This window comes from Larimichthys crocea, unplaced genomic scaffold (genome assembly GCF_000972845.2).
Source record: "Larimichthys crocea isolate SSNF unplaced genomic scaffold, L_crocea_2.0 scaffold90, whole genome shotgun sequence".
Taxonomy (NCBI): domain Eukaryota; kingdom Metazoa; phylum Chordata; class Actinopteri; family Sciaenidae; genus Larimichthys; species Larimichthys crocea.
This window is the reverse complement of record NW_020861222.1, coordinates 214,430-232,631: the sequence shown is the minus strand read 5'-3', so window position 1 is coordinate 232,631 and position 18,202 is coordinate 214,430. Positions and strand designations below refer to the sequence as shown.

The 18,202-nt window shown below is 40.6% G+C and overlaps 1 protein-coding gene across 4 annotated transcripts in view; it reads right to left on the bottom strand.

The window, feature by feature from the left end:
- Window positions 1–6,122: 6,122 nt before the first annotated feature.
- mamdc2a (MAM domain containing 2a) overlaps window positions 6,123–18,202 on the bottom strand; it is a 33,837-nt gene continuing 21,757 nt past the window's right edge. The window contains exons 9-17 of one of the 4 annotated variants that reach the window (XR_003462203.1): window positions 15,407–15,553; window positions 11,596–11,861; window positions 11,338–11,434; window positions 10,034–10,180; window positions 9,487–9,746; window positions 8,459–8,543; window positions 8,298–8,360; window positions 7,517–7,568; window positions 6,123–7,417 (exon numbers count right to left, since the gene is read on the bottom strand). Coding sequence is in view for 3 of the 4 variants with exons in the window: in XM_027277194.1 (XP_027132995.1) it covers window positions 8,299–8,360; window positions 8,459–8,543; window positions 9,487–9,746; window positions 10,034–10,180; window positions 11,338–11,434; window positions 11,596–11,861; window positions 15,407–15,553 (1,064 nt within the window). In the remaining variant the exon portion in view is untranslated. Of the gene's footprint in view, window positions 7,569–8,297; window positions 8,361–8,458; window positions 8,544–9,486; window positions 9,747–10,033; window positions 10,181–11,337; window positions 11,435–11,595; window positions 11,862–15,406; window positions 15,554–18,202 lie in introns of those variants that run through there. The other 3 variants (XM_027277194.1, XM_027277196.1, XM_027277197.1) reach the window with 3 other exon arrangements.

Sequence of the window (18,202 nt, the reverse complement as noted above, 5' to 3'; positions counted from 1 at the left end):
TCTGCTGTGTATCATTCTTTACAAGTAGTTTTAGGTAGACTGTGTTCTATGTTCCTGGCTCTAATCTCTGCCTGTTTATATAGTGATACTGACCTGACCATGATCAGCTCTGTTCATACACACTTCACCTGCAGCAGGGCTCATTTTGAATCTGCATCTTCAGGTGAAATACCAGAATACGGTTTAATAGTCTGTCATCTGATGCTTTGTGGTACGATATGATAGTATTTACCTCAGTTGTATTGTAATGTTTCCCCATGTGCTGAAGTGCTACAAGATGGAGACAGGTTCCAGCTGCTCTGAGACTTGAGGAAGGTCAGAGGAAATGCTTTTCATAGCTCCTTACTCTTTTAACACATTTTTGTTGCATAGTTTATTCACAAAGTTTCAACAATCAAAGAATTTGACTCTGAGGTCATCTAATGAATGTTTTATTCTTAGCAATCAAAAGTTGGTTTGATCTGCCTTCCTAGTGTTTTCCTTTTATTTTCCCCTCTTCTTGTGTGTCCGTCTTGTCTGTCTCTCCCTGGAGGTGTGATCAACCCATCAACTTGTGCTGCATAAAGCCCCATGAAGCTCATTCTTCTGCCAGAACGTTCAGCCTCCATTGCGGTAACAGCATCACAGCCAACTCTTTGTTTGTGCGTCTCCTCCCAACACATCCAGCTCTAGTTGTCTCCACGTCTGCACTGTGCACTGTGGATTCTTTTGTGTTATCAAGGTTTCAACGACATTCAGTCTCCAGTTGTTGTATTTGAGTCCATTTTCATTCTCCTGATAAGATGCTGCAGTCGAGGTGGGGTCTGTGGCTGCTGCAAGCCAGGCAGCAGGCAAAGGTGATGTTCCAGGCATTCTGACTTAAGGCATTGCAGACTGGTCCTACTGGGTACCTGTTCTTTCAATATATTACGGTATTTATGATCCAATGAGCAATAAACCAATAAACCTCTATAGATTGACTTCTGCATCACTTAAATCAAGTTGATTGTCAAACACAATACTTCACAATTCTATTAAGCTTTATTTCTATAGCACCAGATCATAACAGAAGTTATCTTGAGTTATCTTCTAGTTATCTTGCTGGAGAATTGAAGAAAGTAGTCTAGTCTGGTCACTACTGTTGGTTAGTGCTGAATGGAGATGGTGTAGGTAAAGAGAGCCTAGGATAGCCGGTTAGCTCAGAAACTTGACAGACAATGATTTCCACACCGTTAGCTTATTCTGCAGTCCTTAACACTGACTACACAATGCCAAGAATTAAATAATGAATTGTACTGGCAGACAGCCTGGATTTGGTGCATTTAAATGAGGACCATATGAACGTACTACTTGTACTAGTTGGAATGTGAATCTGGACCACAGCCTTTTTCCCACCACCTCCAAAAACCACAGTTGTAAAAATCTGGGGCTTTGTTCGAGAAAGTGGGCTCAGAGAAAAACACCTTGAGTAGATGGAAACCCAGTCCTGTGGGTCAGCATCTACAGCAGCTTACAACCAGCTCCAACATGCTCAAGCCAGAGTTAACAGTCTATCAAAGCTCAGGTCATCTATAGGTTCATGTCAAGACACAGATCAATCAATCATGTTTTCATATGTAATTGTTAGCTGATGTCTTATGTTTCTTTGCATTAATCTCATCATTTCTTGAAACATACAGATTACCACTGCTCACTGATTGACGGCCACTGTCACTCTGTGTTATGTTTAGCGGCCATTCAGTGGTGTAACAGAGGCCTTAAAGCAGCACAGGGAAGGGACCTGCAGTGATAAGCAGTGGGAGTTTTGATCTACTACATCAAAATGCATCCAGTTATTGGACTGATTAAAACTACTGCTCAACTTCTTGATGTTCTTTATAATCCATCACTGAAAGAAAATAATTAGGGTGTTGAAACTAGATTTTAATTCAGGGATAATAAAAGTAGGATCACAATGTTTAGTGTTGCATATTCTCAAATGTTTGCTATTAAATCAGCACAAAAATAATTTATCTGCTTTTCTCTGGTTGGTGATTCAGCCGTGAACACTCGATCATAACAAAGTGCTCTTCTGTTTAAATTCTTAAAAGAACAGAATGACTATACTGTTAAGACACAATACAGAAATTAAGGCTGAAGGGTGAAACCGTTAGAGGGCACTCTTATCTAACAGACAGGAGAGGGGATTCAATCCCATTCCACCTTTAGTTGATCTGATCAAATAGGTGATGGCAGACTCCTGTTGTCTACAAACAGCATCTCTGATCTCATTCAGTTTCAAAGTGACAAAATGATCTGTAATTTTTACAGCAGACAACATTAATGATGGCACTGTTCAGTGGGATATGACAGTTCAGCAGTGACATGGACAGTACCAAGACCCTGAAATCAAAACAGTTAGTCATCATTCTTTATTATTCACTTCCTGCTGTGAAAAAAGCCTGTCCGAGGGTCTAAGGACAGAGGGTGTCACTCCCTGTACAGATTGTAAAGGCTCTGAGGCAAATGTACTTTGTGACTTTGGGCTATACCGTCTACCCGAACCAGAAACCCTGGCTGAATGCGGAGGTCAGGTCTCTGCTGAAAGCCAGGGATGCTGCGTTCAGGTCAGGCGACAGACTGGCACTCAGAGCGGCTAGGAGACGGCTGATAGCAGGACTAAAGAGTGCCAAGGCCACATATGCCCGAAGGATCGAGGGAAATTTTACATCTAACGATCTACGGAGTATGTGGAGGGGCATAAAGTGCATCACAGACTACAACACCAGAGATGCACAGTGCCCCAGGGACCCCTCTCTGCCCGACACTCAACACTTTCTACGCCCGAACACCTCCCCCAGCACCAGACTCACTCCACCACCAGGTGAAGAGCCTGAATGACTATCGGCCGGTTGCCCTCACACCGATAGTCATGAAGTGCTTCGAGAGACTGGTGATGGCCCACATCAAAGACTGCATCGACGTCACTGTGGACCCACACCAGTATGCATACAGAAAGAATCGATCCACAGAGGACGCCATTTCTTCTGTGGTCCACACAGCCCTCACCCACTTAGAGAATAAGGACTCTTATGTTCGCCTGTTCTTTGTGGACTTCACGTCTGCATTCAACACCATCAGTCCGCAGACTCTGGTTTCGAAACTGACCACACTCGGGCTGAGCTCTACCCTCTGCAACTGGGTTCTGGACTTTCTAACAAAAAGGCCGCAGTCTGTGAGGATCCATGAGGTCTCCTCCTCCACCATCACCCTCAGCACAAGCTCCCCCCAGGGCTGTGTGCTGAGCCCCCTTCTGTTCACTCTGCTCACACACGACTGCTCAGCGAGACATCCGAGATGTCTAATAGTGAAGTTCGCGGATGACACAGCTGTGGTTGGACAAATCACTAACAACGACGAGTCGGACTACAGGCAGGAAGTGGAACACCTGGAGGGTTGGTGCAGAGAAAACAACCTCTGCATCAACGTGAAGAAGACCAAGGAGATGATCGTGGACTTCAGAAGGGGCAGACATCTCCCCCCTCCCCTGCACATCGGAGGGACAGCGGTGGTCTCCAGCTTCAGGTACCTGGGCGCGAACATCGCAAACAACATCACCGGGAGCACCAACATTCCATCTGGTTAGGAAGGCACACCCAGTGCCTCTACTTCCTCAGGAGGCTGCGGCGCGCTGGACTGGGGAGCTCAGTCCTGACCTCCTTCTATAGATGTGTGGTGGAAAGCGTCATGTGCACCTGCATCACCGTGTGGCACGGCAACTGCTCTGCAGCAGAGAAGAAGGCTCTGCAGAGGGTGGTTAAAGCTGCACAGAGGACTGTGGGATGCAGCCTATCCACCACCATGGACATTTACACCTCCAGATGCAGGAAAAGGGCCTCCTGCATCATGAAGGACCCACTCACCCGCACACGCTCTGTTTGCCCCTCTCCCCTCGGGCAGGAGGCTGCGGAGCATTAAGAGCAGACCACCAGACTGAGGAACAGCTTCTTCCCAGAAGCTGTGAGACTGTTGAACTCTGGAGGACCCCTGTAGCCCCTGCCCCTCATCCCCAACCCCACCTCCACCCCCACCCCCCATCCCCCACCTGGAACCCCCACCACAGATGCACAGACAATAATACAAAAATACTTTGCACTGCAATTACTTGCACAATGCAGTTGTTTGCACAACTGGACACTTGCACATCTCACTACCTCACCATGGTGTTATACTGTTGTTGTTTTTCTATTTATTGTATATACTTTTTCTTAAATTTAAATGCCTTACTTTTTATTTTATGTTATATATATATATATATATATATATATATGATATATATATATATATAATTATTATATATATATATATATATATATATATATTTTGATATATATCATTGTCATTGTCTTTGGCTGTTAGTACAGTAGGTGGTGCTGTAGTAATCCGGGCCACAGGTAAAAAGGTAAAAAGTTAGTTGGAAATCCATTGCTGTCAGGTGTTGTCTGACCCCAGAAGGATAAACGGTTTTGACCGCTAAGGCGCAAGATTTGAATCTCAGTGTTTGTTATTGAATGGATATTGTTATACTGGAATGAAAATAAAACTTGATGAAACAATCAACAGCAACATGTGGACTCATTCCTGAACTCAACATGCAGCCAGGAAATTTGGACAATTTAGCGGGGTCGCTCCTGGGTCAAACCTTCAGTAGCTTGGTATTGGATTAAGCTCCTTTAACAGGGCTGTTTGTCGATTATGCTGGAAGAGCATGGACCATGGAAGAAGCCATCAGGAAACTCAGAGTAGCAGATTGATGAGTGTGACATGGTTCCCTCTGTTATACTGATCAAACATTTTGTCAAACTTACCATGTGGTATGTTGTAGTAATGTTGTACATAATAATACTCTTTTATCTGGATTTAATTTGTACATGGTGGCTATTATTTAAGACTCATTGTTTGAAGTCATTATTTGAATACTAGCTTTTGGGAATTTATGATAACTTGGCCTGGAGCTCTTCCCCGGTGGTCATGTCAGAATACTACCACAGGGAGGCATCCAGGCTGATCCTGAGCAGATGTTTGAAGAATCTCAGATGGCTAATTTTTAATGTGTGAAGGAGCTGTCATTCAACTTTGAGCCTTTTCCAGATGTCTGAGCTCCTCACCCTGAGCCTGAAGATGTGCCCAGACATCTTCATCATCAAGGAAAGTCATTTCAGCCCTTTGTATCTGTGATATCTCCATGACAAGTTTACGCTTTCAAGGCCAAGCATCACTTTTCCCATTAGAAGTGATGTTTACTGGTGTATGAAATGTAATAGTGATTAAATAATCTTACCTCACATATAAGTATACAGCACACAGTGCTTACAAGTCATAAGTCTTTGAAACTAAAAGGCTCATGGACCAAGACTACAGACTGTTTCTTCATGTGGCCCCTGCCATGAAAAGTTTAGACAAACCTGGTCCAGAGCTTCCTCTTCACTGCCACATTTCATTTTAAGCTTGGGGTGTGCTTGATATGAACCATTAAAACAGTCACACTCAAAGGTGTGGTGAAACTGAGTGGAGAGAGTGCCAAAAGTGGTTCATTGAGCTGAATGTACAATAGGTGGTTCTCTACACAATACATTTATATCAAATGCTGCAAAAATAAAAATAATCTTTCAAATCTTCAAATCAATTGTTTATGTAACTTTGTGCTCTGGGTACCATTAGTTAAACTTCAGGACATAAAATGGATGGATGAACTGCAACTTTCTGATGTTAAACTAAGACAAAAAACAAAACTGTTTCAAAGAGATGCAGAAAAACTAGTCTAGACTAGGCTGGACTATTGTAACTCTTTGTTATCAGGCTGCTCTAATAAGTCTCTTAGGACTTTGCAGTTAATTCAGAATGCTGCTGCACGTGTTCTGACAGGAACCAAGATCAGAGATCACATCTCTCCCATTTGGTGGGAGAATGGTAGTTATCATTATACTATTATTGCTGTTGTGGATCTTGGTCTCCCTCCCTCTCTCTTGAGTAGTTGTATTAAAATAAAAAAGTTCAAACCCTGCCCACTGTCACACAAACAGAAACTTTCTTTCACAGACAGAATGGCTCAAATTATTAGACAATACAATTTGTAGTAAATTAAAATGATTCTTTAAGGGGAAAAAGTGTGACGTTTATTGGTGGTTCCAGCATCTGAAACAGTCATGACAGGTTCATGCATGACAGTGTTAATACAATAGAAAAGATAAACAGGAAGGAGGAATTTAATCAAAATAGCAAAACAGGAAGACCAGAGTACAATAAAATATTAACCCTTTAGGGTCCTATCAACGGAACTATCGATTGCTCAAACCCCAGAAGGTTAACAGTGGTGCACAGGTGGACAAATACAGCACATGCACAGCTGAGCACTCTGGTGTTTGCAGAGATCTGTAACATGTATGACTGAAAAAATCTGTCAATGGATGGCTAATGGAAGGTTTCCAGCACCTTACTAAATGAATGCTTTTAAAAGGTACTTATGTGCAGATAATACAAGATTCATCAAATAAGTATGACCAAAATCTGTAAGTGCAAAATTATTCATATAAATTAGTAGGGAAAAACACAAAACTTTAGTTATACTCTGAGATGAGATATGTAAGAAATTGTATGTTTTGGCATTCAGATTTTAAACCTGTCCATAGCTTAGCATCCCAATTTCTTTGACGTCAAATAATTTCTAAACATCTGATATTATAAACAAATATATACATAACAGAGTTACTGAACAAACAGAGCAACAGTAGAAGCCTAATTATTAGAATGTGTCCAGGTAGGTTAGACAAGGATGACAGAAGGTTTGCTGCAGATTATTAAAATTTCATGTGTGCTTTGTTTCCTCCCAGATGAACGTAACGGAAGCAGTCAAGCTCCAGTGTCACTATGCACTATAAAGTTTCATCCCTTCTATACTGTCTGACAGTTCCTACTCCTAAAGCCCAGTTAGGCTGAGCCATGACCTCTCTGAACTGAAGAGGTGATCTTCAAGTCTCTCTCTCTGAGTCAAACATCAAATTCATGAATTCCTGGATGGTATAGGAAAAGATTGGCAATATTTATACATACACATGATGTATGTAATGAGTTAAATGAATGAATTGAATGGTTCAGAAACTCTGCAATTGTGTCTCCAAACTTGAAACATAAGAGACGTGTATCAGGGGTTTCCAACTAATTAGCTCTGGTTCTTGAACTGGTTGTGCAGAATGTAGTCCTGTATAGTAGTACACTTTCTTATTTATCTGGTCTGCAAAGAGAACAGGGCCTTTATTCGAGACAGGAAATTATAAATTCTAAAAGACCTTTGTTTTCACTGCTTCATAAGTTTATTTTATTTGTTTATAACCATCACTGTACTCCCTGGTTTATGACCTTCTTCCCTTTGTTGTCTTCTGTTTGCTATTGCTGCTGTTTGCTGTTAAAGCAGAAGAAGAATTAGGAGACTGCTAGCAAGTAAATATGAATGTCAACAATACATTTCAAGGGTGTTTTATGAGACCTCAAAGATACACACAATGCATTTTGGTGCAAACTCCACAGGGTGCCGTTGAGTACCTCAGCTTGGGCTAGAACAGAAAGGGTGCATTACACACTGGAGGGGCATGAAGTTTAAAAGATACAGCCACACAGGAAAGGTAGGAGCTTATATATTATATAATATAATATTATAAAATCTCACGTTTTTGGAATTGGTCTCATACTATTGATTAAATGTCAGGATATATATTTTTTAATCTGTTACTTGCATGTCCTTGCAGTTAATCAATGCATACTATTCTCTAACTTCAAAGTTCCATCTGTATCAGAAATTTGCAACCTCGTGGTGTCTGTGTGTCGAAAAGAAAGTTATATTTCAGGTTTGTTTGTGAAGCGAGGTTCCTCCTCCGAGACTCATTAGTTTCAATTCAAAAGCCAGTGGGCACTTTCCTTGATGACACTTTGTACAGATGGCACTTTTGTTGCATGGTGTCAGCAGGGCTTAGCACTGGATGGTGATTTTGTAACCAGTGTGTCACAAGAATGAGGTATGACTCATTGTCTCAAAGAGAAATCACAACCATTCCTCTGCCTGAAATACAATTACATTATATATTAACACTGAGGATTAAAGCACATTCACTGATATCGCTGTACTGGAAAGTGAAGACTGGACAGCAGTATAGTGTGGTGGAGGTCCTGACTGTAAAAAGTTTGTAAACTGTTTCGGTGGATTGTTCACATTCATACTTCTGAAAGCCACACAGCCCAACTCTGAAAAACTACCAAGCATTTATACAGAAAGACTCTCTTCAAACCTCAGTTCTCAATCTCATTGAAATACTCTGAGAAGCCCGAGTATGGAGTGATGTCACCAGGATCTGAAGAGGATGACAAGACAACACCTTGTTATAGCTCCACTCATAAAACAGTGCATATAGCATTGCTTAAACACGGATAGACTGTGTATTATACAAACCTTCACATGGCCCACTTTTAAAATGGATGTCATCAATAGCAATATCACTTCGTAATGATGGACCTCGGATGGCTTCAAATATAATCTGTGGAAACACAAACTCTTTGTTAATCATAAACTGTGAGAGTGGAACTGTGATATCCACCACCAAACCGTGTGAGACCAACATGTTATGGAGCTGATGTATCTGACAATAGTTTTTACATTTTCAATGTTAAGTTGGCAGATGAATAGATTTGAATCTGAATCTGAATGTGAGTCGTGAACAATTAAATGCACCTGACAGCACAACAACCAATCACATCTAACTCAAAGTAACAACAGGTAACTGTCGCTCAGTGTGAAGGTCCAGAATAGCCTCTAATAGTGAAATAAGCTGTGGTGGGACTGTTTTCAGCTTTGGTTTATTATTCACTACAAATATCAAAAAGAGATGTACTGTCAGGCATGTAAAACAAAATATCATTAAAATTGACAATATATTGATATATTGTACATCAGTAAATTTAAGTTAAGACCAGACGATCAATCACTAGTTTTAAGTCTTCTTCCATTTTATCATTTTGTAGATTATGGTCACATTTAGTGTAAAACAGATAATGGCAGCTGTGATTGACAAATCAAGCCTGTTAAGTACAGCACAGTGGGCTCACAAAACTCAAAACAAACTGCCAAACTAGGCAGTGCTGATCAAATATGAATCTATTTCTCTGTTTTCATAAACAGATTGTAGTTTCTTTTTAACTGAAATTCAAGAATGTCTGTGACCAAGAAGAACAAAATTTTTCCTGAGTCCAAACTAAGCACAGCCAAACTTGCAGTACATCACCCGCCAGCTCCACGCTATGGTCACTTCTGGCTCCAAAAAACAATGAAGCAACATCCATAAACAAAACTGGAGGCTTCAGAACAGTTCACAACGTACTGGGCGTGGTGTCATGATGTGTTTATACTATTTCATGGTGTTTTCTCACTATATTTATGTTAGGAGACAATCTGTGACTCCTATAATCTACACATTGACTGACCTGGTGTCGGACATCACAGTGGTAGTCAACCATTGCCCTCATCCAGCTGACACTCTGCTCACCACGCCGTCTCCACAGCAGTGTGTCTCGCTCTGTGCTGCCATGATGCAGAAGCACGCTTAATATCCCGGTGCCGGATCCATACATGTGGTAGTAGAAGATCAAACACTGAGGTGACAAGGAGCCCCGCAGGTCAGAGGTCAGCAGCCGAGCTTTGTGACCTGGACGCATGAGTGATGCCTCAATGTACATGAAATAACCTGGAGGAAGCACACAGAGGACAGAAGCATGAATTACACACTTTACAGTGTGGACTTGATCCTGGAGGAGACTTGTTATTGCAGCTGTGATGAGACAGAAAGAAGTACAGAATAGTGTGTGACTGAGAACAAAGAGCATATGAACATCCAGCAGCCCCAAAAGTCAACTGCTGAATGGTAACATATTAATCCTTAACATTTCACATCAGACACAGGGTTCCATTAGGCCATTGTGTCCAGGGTGTGAGTTCTGAATGAATAAAGCAATGAATGAGGAAATGACTCACCCACCCCAGTGGTGTGGTCTCCTCTGGGTCCCGTATAAGAAGTCGGGGTGTGTCCTCGGACTCGCAGCCAATCGGCTTTGTCTATTTTCTTCTCCTGGATGTAACCACAGACTCCGCTTTCAAAGTCACATTGGCCTGAGAAGGAGCCTGTGGCCAAAGGTGAAAATAAACCCAAAGCAAGATTTAATCTGGCTCAGCACAGTGTGTGCTTCAGTTTTTATGAAAACTAAAAAAATCATCCCGAGAGAGGAGGGCTGCTGATAAGGATGAACGCTTACAGGAAGTGGGTGGATTTTGATCATTCTTTTTGTCAGCACCACAGCAAAGCAACGAGCAGCCCCATAAAGATGAAACTTAGTGAGTGATGTTGTGCTGAAGTTACACCATTGGTAGGTCGTATTGAGGTTTCCTCATTGGTCATTGCTCTTGAAAAATGAATAAGCTATGTACCGTCAGGTTCACTTTCTCTCTGACTGGAGATTTTAACCACATACACTTACATCAGACTGTAAAGGCGGTGACAGGGATATACAGTAAATGTCTGATGGTCTGTATTTGTGATTGAGGTCAGTCCTGTATATAACATGTAATACTTTGATAGTAAACTCCCATCACAGATGTGTTGACTTGGTTGTTCCACATAACTGTAAGAAGTCTAACATTCAGGTACCATGGTATCATGGTTGAAAGAGAACCTGCAGTCTGCTCCAACAGGACATTGATTTACAGACCTGTAGCCAGCTTTGAGTGATGTCTTTAATTTCTTTATTTAAACTATAGACACCCAATACACACACACTTGATATACAGAATCTTATATGCATAATTCAGAGGCCTCCCCGTGTCTAATATGTATAAGTTATTGCTGTGTTTGTATGTACAGTGATAAAAATGTAATCTCAGTGGATGCACAATGGTCAGTCAACACACCACCCCATCAGCCACATACTTTAGAGACATAAAAATTATCATGAAATATTATAAATTAGCACATGCATATGCAATAAATATTAATTCAACACCAGCTTACTCTTGATCTCACCTCCATCTAATAATTGTTGGGGTGTTTTTATGTTTTTATGTGAAAAGTGCTATACAAAAAAATCTGATTGATTGATTGATTGATTGATTGATTGATTGATTGATTGATTGATTGATTGATTGATTGATTGATTGATTGATTGATTGATTGATTGAGAAGTGTTGCATACATGTAGATTTAAGAAAACAGATGTAAGAAAACAATTTTAGAGTTTTTAGGCTCCTGGTTTAATTAGCCGTGGACGTCTCGGTGAGTCTTTTACCTGTTGTGATTCGACAGTCCCCCAGGCTCACAGTGATGTCATCAATGGCTACCAGACCACATTCCCAGAAGTTCTTACATATGCTGGCAAACACTAACTGGGAAACAGTGGAAAATAGTCAATACTGCTTTACAACCATTCATTCATCATTCCCTATATTCCTCTCCCATCCACCCACTCATCAGCCTGTCTTTCCAGCTGTTCCAATAAGCACATTCAAAAGTATCAGCCTCCACACACATTGCTCATGTTTCATACCTTAGAACGCATTGGTTTCATGTAGGTGATCTCCACCTTAGTCCATACAGCCCTGGAAGTGTCAGCCAGGCTCCATACCTTCTCCTGTGCCACATTGTTCTCGTCATAAATGTAAAGAACCAAAGCATTGTCTGCTTTCTTAAATCCATGAAGCAGGTAGTAGAACCTTAGGCAGTACTTGTGGTTCCCCGGTAAAAAGGGACCATGAAGCCGACCCATATAACCTGGCCTCGAGGTGAAACGAGTGTTTGCCAGAAGGAAACAGCCTAAGACGAGATAAGACAAAGAACAGAAGAGCAGAAGAGTGGTAATTTGTTCATGTGTTATATTTCAGTATAACATATAACATGTAATACATAGTAAGTTGTCACAACTCAACAAGACACACAATAAAAGTAACCACAATATTATTTTAGAATAAGCTATATTCATGAATTGTTGAGAGATTGCTGAAGGTCAGTGGTGAGGTCAGAAAGGAAGAAAGTGTTCAGGAGCCTGACGCTTTGCCAAGGAGAATTAGAGACACTCTCAGAGTTCATCAGAAGTGCCGGAGTCGGTCTCACATTCTGCCCAACTCATCCTGGTGGATCGACTTTAAACCCCAAGGTCTCTTTGACCCTGGCCACCACAGTGTTGAGATAGACTGGCACCTACTGTTCTCAATCAAAGCCAAACAACTAATACTGCTGAGGACCTCAAGGCCCACACGTGACCTCGTGTAACCTAAGGATAGAAAATTCCTAAACATGAATAAGATACACGTTTGTAATGAACTAACTGATTAAATAAAAGTTAAATAAAATACATAATTGCTGCTCTATTGGAATTAGATTTCTTTTTTTAAATGTTCTATACTGTGTCAGTCATCTTTTCTACAAAGGAAACTCTTTATCTTCTGCACCATCCTACTATTTTTATTCTCTGTGCTCCTTCTCAAAATGTCAAATATAACTAAACCGCACAAGCCTAGATTAAAAAAAAAACACACAAACTGAAGCTTCCATGATTGTCTGTCCCACAGCTTGTTGTCATTTCACCCTCCTACAAACAGACTATGTGAATGACACACTTGTGTTTTTGACTTTTTAATGGTGAATATCTAAAACACTTCCTGAAGGCTGTTGCACTTTGTTAAGTTCCTGTTGTGTTCCATGATGGCAAATGCCTTTTTCTATCTTTCTTTGTATTTTTCTAACCAGTTCAGTCAATCATCAGGTTCTATGTTACACAGTGACATAGGGCTGCACGATATGGTCTATAACCAATATCTATTATAATATAATAATATATCTAATATATTTTTAAGCTATATCGCGATACACGATATATATCTCGATGTTTTTATTTCTCCTGTAAATCACTATGAATGTTAAATTCAACCCTTTGATGCAAAAAATAACATAAGTATGATGATTCAAGTAGACCCTTCTATTAGAGTTTTTGTTAATTTGCATGCAAAAAGTGTAAAATCAAATTTATTTTAGCAAACCCCCTTTATTTCAAATTAGGGTGCTACACTCACAAGTTTTTAACAAATAAAGTTAAATAATAACATGGTAACCCAAACCACTGCCATATAATGGATCCAGTGCAGTGATGCGCGGCTCCATGCTTGATCGACCTGCACCGCCGTTTTAAACTAACCCGCCCGACCTCGGACACTCGCAGCAAATAATTGTGAAATACTGTACCCAACCCACTTCCTGACCCGCATTTTAAAAAGTAGTCTATACTTTCTCTACCTCTGTAGAGCTCGTGGCATATTTGCGCCAGTTTCTCAGCCATAAAGTCGGTGTATTTCACAAGAAATTTTGTCTACTACATAATTTACAAAACTTTCCTCGGCATCTTTATTTCAAACGACCCGACCGACCGCGACCCGAATAACGTTAAAAATATTGTTTGGTGACTCGTGACCGCGGGCACCTGCTCAGTTTGGATCAACCATCACTGATTGAGTGCTGTTTTTCTGAGAAGCCCCTGGCTGCAGCCCGCAGATCGAGGTGTGCCTCAACGTTGAGCCACGCCCACATTGAGCCACGCCCCCAACGCTTGACTCCTTTCCGGGGGCCATCTGGTGGCGGAGACTATGAACGGCAAGTGGCCGCTCTGTGGACCGCTAAAGAATATTGTGCGCAGACGAAGACGACATAAATCAGTTTGCAAAATCTTTTTTTTTGTTTTGACGTGTTATTTTGTGATATATGTGACAGGCAAAGGGCAAGGAAGTAAATTATTTTATTTCTGAAACAGGTAAGCTCTGTATGTATTTGCGTTCTACACTGTAGTCAAGCCAGTAGCCCAACATGCAAATGCAGATAGATTACAGACTGCAAATGAGACGTAGTATTGAGAAAGTCAGCGCTAACCTACTACAGAATGTGGAAATGTCCAGTTTTCAAAACAAACGAGCACTGCCTAAATTTCATTAAAAAGCCTTGTCTCATAAAACAAGTGTTGTACTATGCTCCTACACCCATTTTTAAATATGAGAATTTAGCTTAATAGCTTCGAGGTCGTGTGACAACCCTGTTGTTGTTGAGCCATTTCTCTTCCCTTTCAGTCTACAGGAAGACCATGAGGCATTCTGCACTGAAGTTATCGACACGCGACATTTGCAGGCATTTTCTGCTTTTGAAGTGTAGGCTACTGTCTGTGTCTTGTTTCCTGTTTTACTCCTCTTTTTTTGAAGCTCAGTGTTCAGTGTGTTCAACTAAGGAATAAAATATATGCACTAAAGGTAACACCTGAACATATCCCAGTGTAATATTTTTCTTTTTTTTTAAACAATTACAAACATAAATAATATTTAATTAATATATATAATATTATATATATATATATATATATATATTATATATATATATATAATTATATATTAAGAATATAATAATTTTTTATATAATATAATTTATATTATATACACAGAATTAAAATATTATTTACACAGAGCGGCCACTTGCAGTTCATAGTCTCCGCCACCAGATGGCCCCCGGAAAGGAGTCAAGCGTTGGGGGCGTGGCTCAATGTGGGCGTGGCTCAACGTTGAGGCACACCTCGATCTGCGGGCTGCAGCCAGGGGTACTTGGTTTTTCTTGGGAACCAAGTCATCCGTCTCCATCTTCAGTTAACTCGCTTGGGCTCTTAACTTTTTTTTTCGCTCTGTCTCTTTTCTCTTCTCTCTCCCAGAGATTCTCTGTCTCTCCTCACTTGATACAAAAAGTAGGCATGCGCGCAGGGGATTTTTCTGGGTAGGCGGGGAAGTGTGCTGTGTGCTGTGAGCAGCACCAGGAGTGAGTGACACAGGCAAAACTCCGGAGAATTAAATGCAGATGGCTTAAAACATTTACGTGACAAGTACTCGATGGTCGCGATATAGTCATTTCATACATCTCACGTAGAACAAGCCGCGATATATCGAGTATATTCGATATGTCGCCCACCCCTACAGTGACACACTCTGTTGTAGCTGAGGTGTGTGTTGAGAATTCTCTGTTTTGCTCCTTTCAGGCCACATGCCAGGAAACCAGGTTTTCTACATCCACAGTGACATAAAACTCAGCAGTGGTGTATATATCACTACTTTAATAAATAAATGACACCAAATTTATCAGAGAATTACTATTTATATATGAAGTAGGAGTGATATGAGGAAACATGGACTCTGGAACATGCTAAATGTTCATGTACAGAAAAACACAGGAAGCATTCATGCTGTCACACACCATAATTTTAAAGAAATCAGAAAGTTATCTCAGTGTCAGGTGTGTTGGTGTGGGAGTATTGAAGTTTGTGGTACAGTGTGACTCACCTGTTCCTGTTGTATGGTCTCCTATCCTGTAGGCATTAGGCTTGACTGAAACTCTGCTCCACACCTTACTCTCCACTCTCTCCTGATAGTACAGACACAGTCCATCCTCAAAGTCACAGTTGGCCATAGAGGGGTCAAAGGATGGCTCTGGAACACAAAACAAACCTTCAATGTGAATCTGAGGTCAGTGATATGAAAAGTGTGCACTACCCAAGTGGAATATGAACAGGGAGTATTGTAACATCATGGAGAAATGAATGTTGCACATTGTCAGTCATGTTTACAGGAAACTGTTTGCAGCAGTGTGCAGAACCTTCACTAATGATTGAGTCAAAACAATTACAGGATGCACATCATCCATTTTCCATTACATGGCTTTACTTTAGTGTCACCACCAGGTTAAATTAGGACTAATTAATTTGATTAGTCAAGTTACTATTTGTATGTGTTTTCTTAAACTGCAGTGGCATCGTACATTTCAAGGATGGAATGTGTTACATCAGTGGCAGGATAATTACACAGAAATGCAGTGCTTGCAGAGAGAATCATTGCAGGAGAACAGCAGTGGTTGGAAAATAAAGCCACAAGGGAATAAAAGATGATGCTGTGTCTCAGACCGCATCACTGATGAATTGATTGATGAAAATTGCATATTAATGATTGGTTATTGACCATTGTACAAGCAAGGGATGCTCCAGTCTGATCAAGCAACCTCAAAATACATTTTGTCATAATACCATTGTTTACTAGTCAGGGAATCCGGCAGAGTTAGAAATGACTACTCCCACTGAATTCACATTTACTCACATACTGTAATAAAATGAATTAAAACTAACGATCTGTCTCCTTATTTGTGTCACAGTTTAAAAATGCAATAAAATTAACATTTATAGGCTGATCTGAGAGGAATCTCTTCAGATGGTGTCATTCACAATGTTTATTAGATTATTGCACAGGGTTTACAGGAGTTATCCCTGCTGCTGTAGTCTTTATGTTAATGTGACAACATTGAATTCAGAATATTTTGAGAAGTATTAAAGGTCTGACCATCACGACTGTTTCAGAAAAGTGACTTAGTGAGAAAGAGAATGAAAGAGGCCTTATAGGCAGATAAACTACATACAGAAAGAAATTAAATTTGTATTTGGTAGATTATTTCTTTGTTGTAACAATGCTTATTGGCAACAAATCCTACACCATTGGAAAGCCTGGTTATTTCTCTTGTAAATGGTGCCACATTTGTAAAGAACATGCATTTTTGGGATAAACAGCAGAGAATGGCAATCTGACAATGCCAAACAGCTTTTCTTTGCTGTTGACTTTTGTTTGGTGTCATTTGGATGATTGAAGTCAGAAGAAACAAGACATATTGGCAATTTAACTGTGTTACGACCATATGAAAGGGTATGAAAGAAGTAACATAAAAAACAGATTTTAAAGGTTATTAAACAAAAGTATTTTATTAAATGAAAGTTTTAGATCGTTTTTAACAAAAGGAGGTGAGGCAAAAGGGAACTAAGGGCGAGCAAGTGCTGTTAAACGAACAAACAAATATAACATAACATATAAAGAAAAACCTCACTAACTACGCTACTAGCAGATAACAAAAACACATCAAAAACAGCACCTCTAAACTAATGGGGCTAACAGAAATATCCTCTAGTGTGATCAGTAAATATACATCTAAACTAATCCCTGCCCAGTCCCAACAATTCAATACACTAACCTCCACAGTTACGAATACCAACAAACGAGGCAAGCTCACAAACACACAACCAAGTGAAGCCGCCACGATGCTCGGGCGGCTGTGGTTTAAATCATAGACATATATACATAGACGCCGCGGTAAACTAATACAAGGAAATGGACTGAACTTCATAAAGCGCCTTTCTACAAAGTTCTTTAAGTTAATGTCTCTTATACACCCATTCACACACACACTAATATATCTGGGAAACAAACAGGCACCAAAAACAACGTATGTAACTTTTAAAGTGATGATTATAAATGTTTACTCCTTATGTAAGCACCAAACCAACGTATGTATTTTTCTAATGCTGAGTGTTTACAGCTACTAATGTGTGTAACACTGTTACTGTGATGATAAATATTGAAATATTTATATTTAACATTTAATCTGTGTCTATAATAACCAGATGTTAGTTTACCGGCAGATCTGCCCGATCCAATATGGCGGACCCGTTGACGTATCGCGACCAACGACCAACCCGCTCAATGCGGCGTCTATGTATATATGCCTATGTATATATGTCTATGTATATATGTCTATGTATATATGTCTATGGTTTAAATCCCGGTGATGCTGCTGCGGGGGCCCTCTCATTGGCGGCGCGGAAATGATGCCGCACCAATCCTGGCCCTGCACAGCCACGGACACGTTGTCCCCGCCTCCTCCAGATGGGGCCAACCAGGGACCGGGAACCGCACCCCTGCATTTACCTATGGGAAAACACTGCACACCCACATATGCGCGGGGCGAAACGACGACAGCAGTAACAAACTGTTAATTAATTTAACAAACAGGAGCCTCAGTAGAGTGTAGAAGAACCATACACAGTTCTTCTCACCTGCCTCATTACCACACCACCTATGTCTCATCAACCAATCAACCTGTGCTGATTTTGGACGATTCTCCGTTATATTGTTCAGTCAGTAATTACGACCTCCCTATGCTTCAGGAAAAAAACAGAACTCTGCCATCCTTCCACTGCGTCCAGCTCTGGTTGTTTCTACATCTGCACTCTGCGATTCGTGTCTCCACCAGCCTTGCTCCAT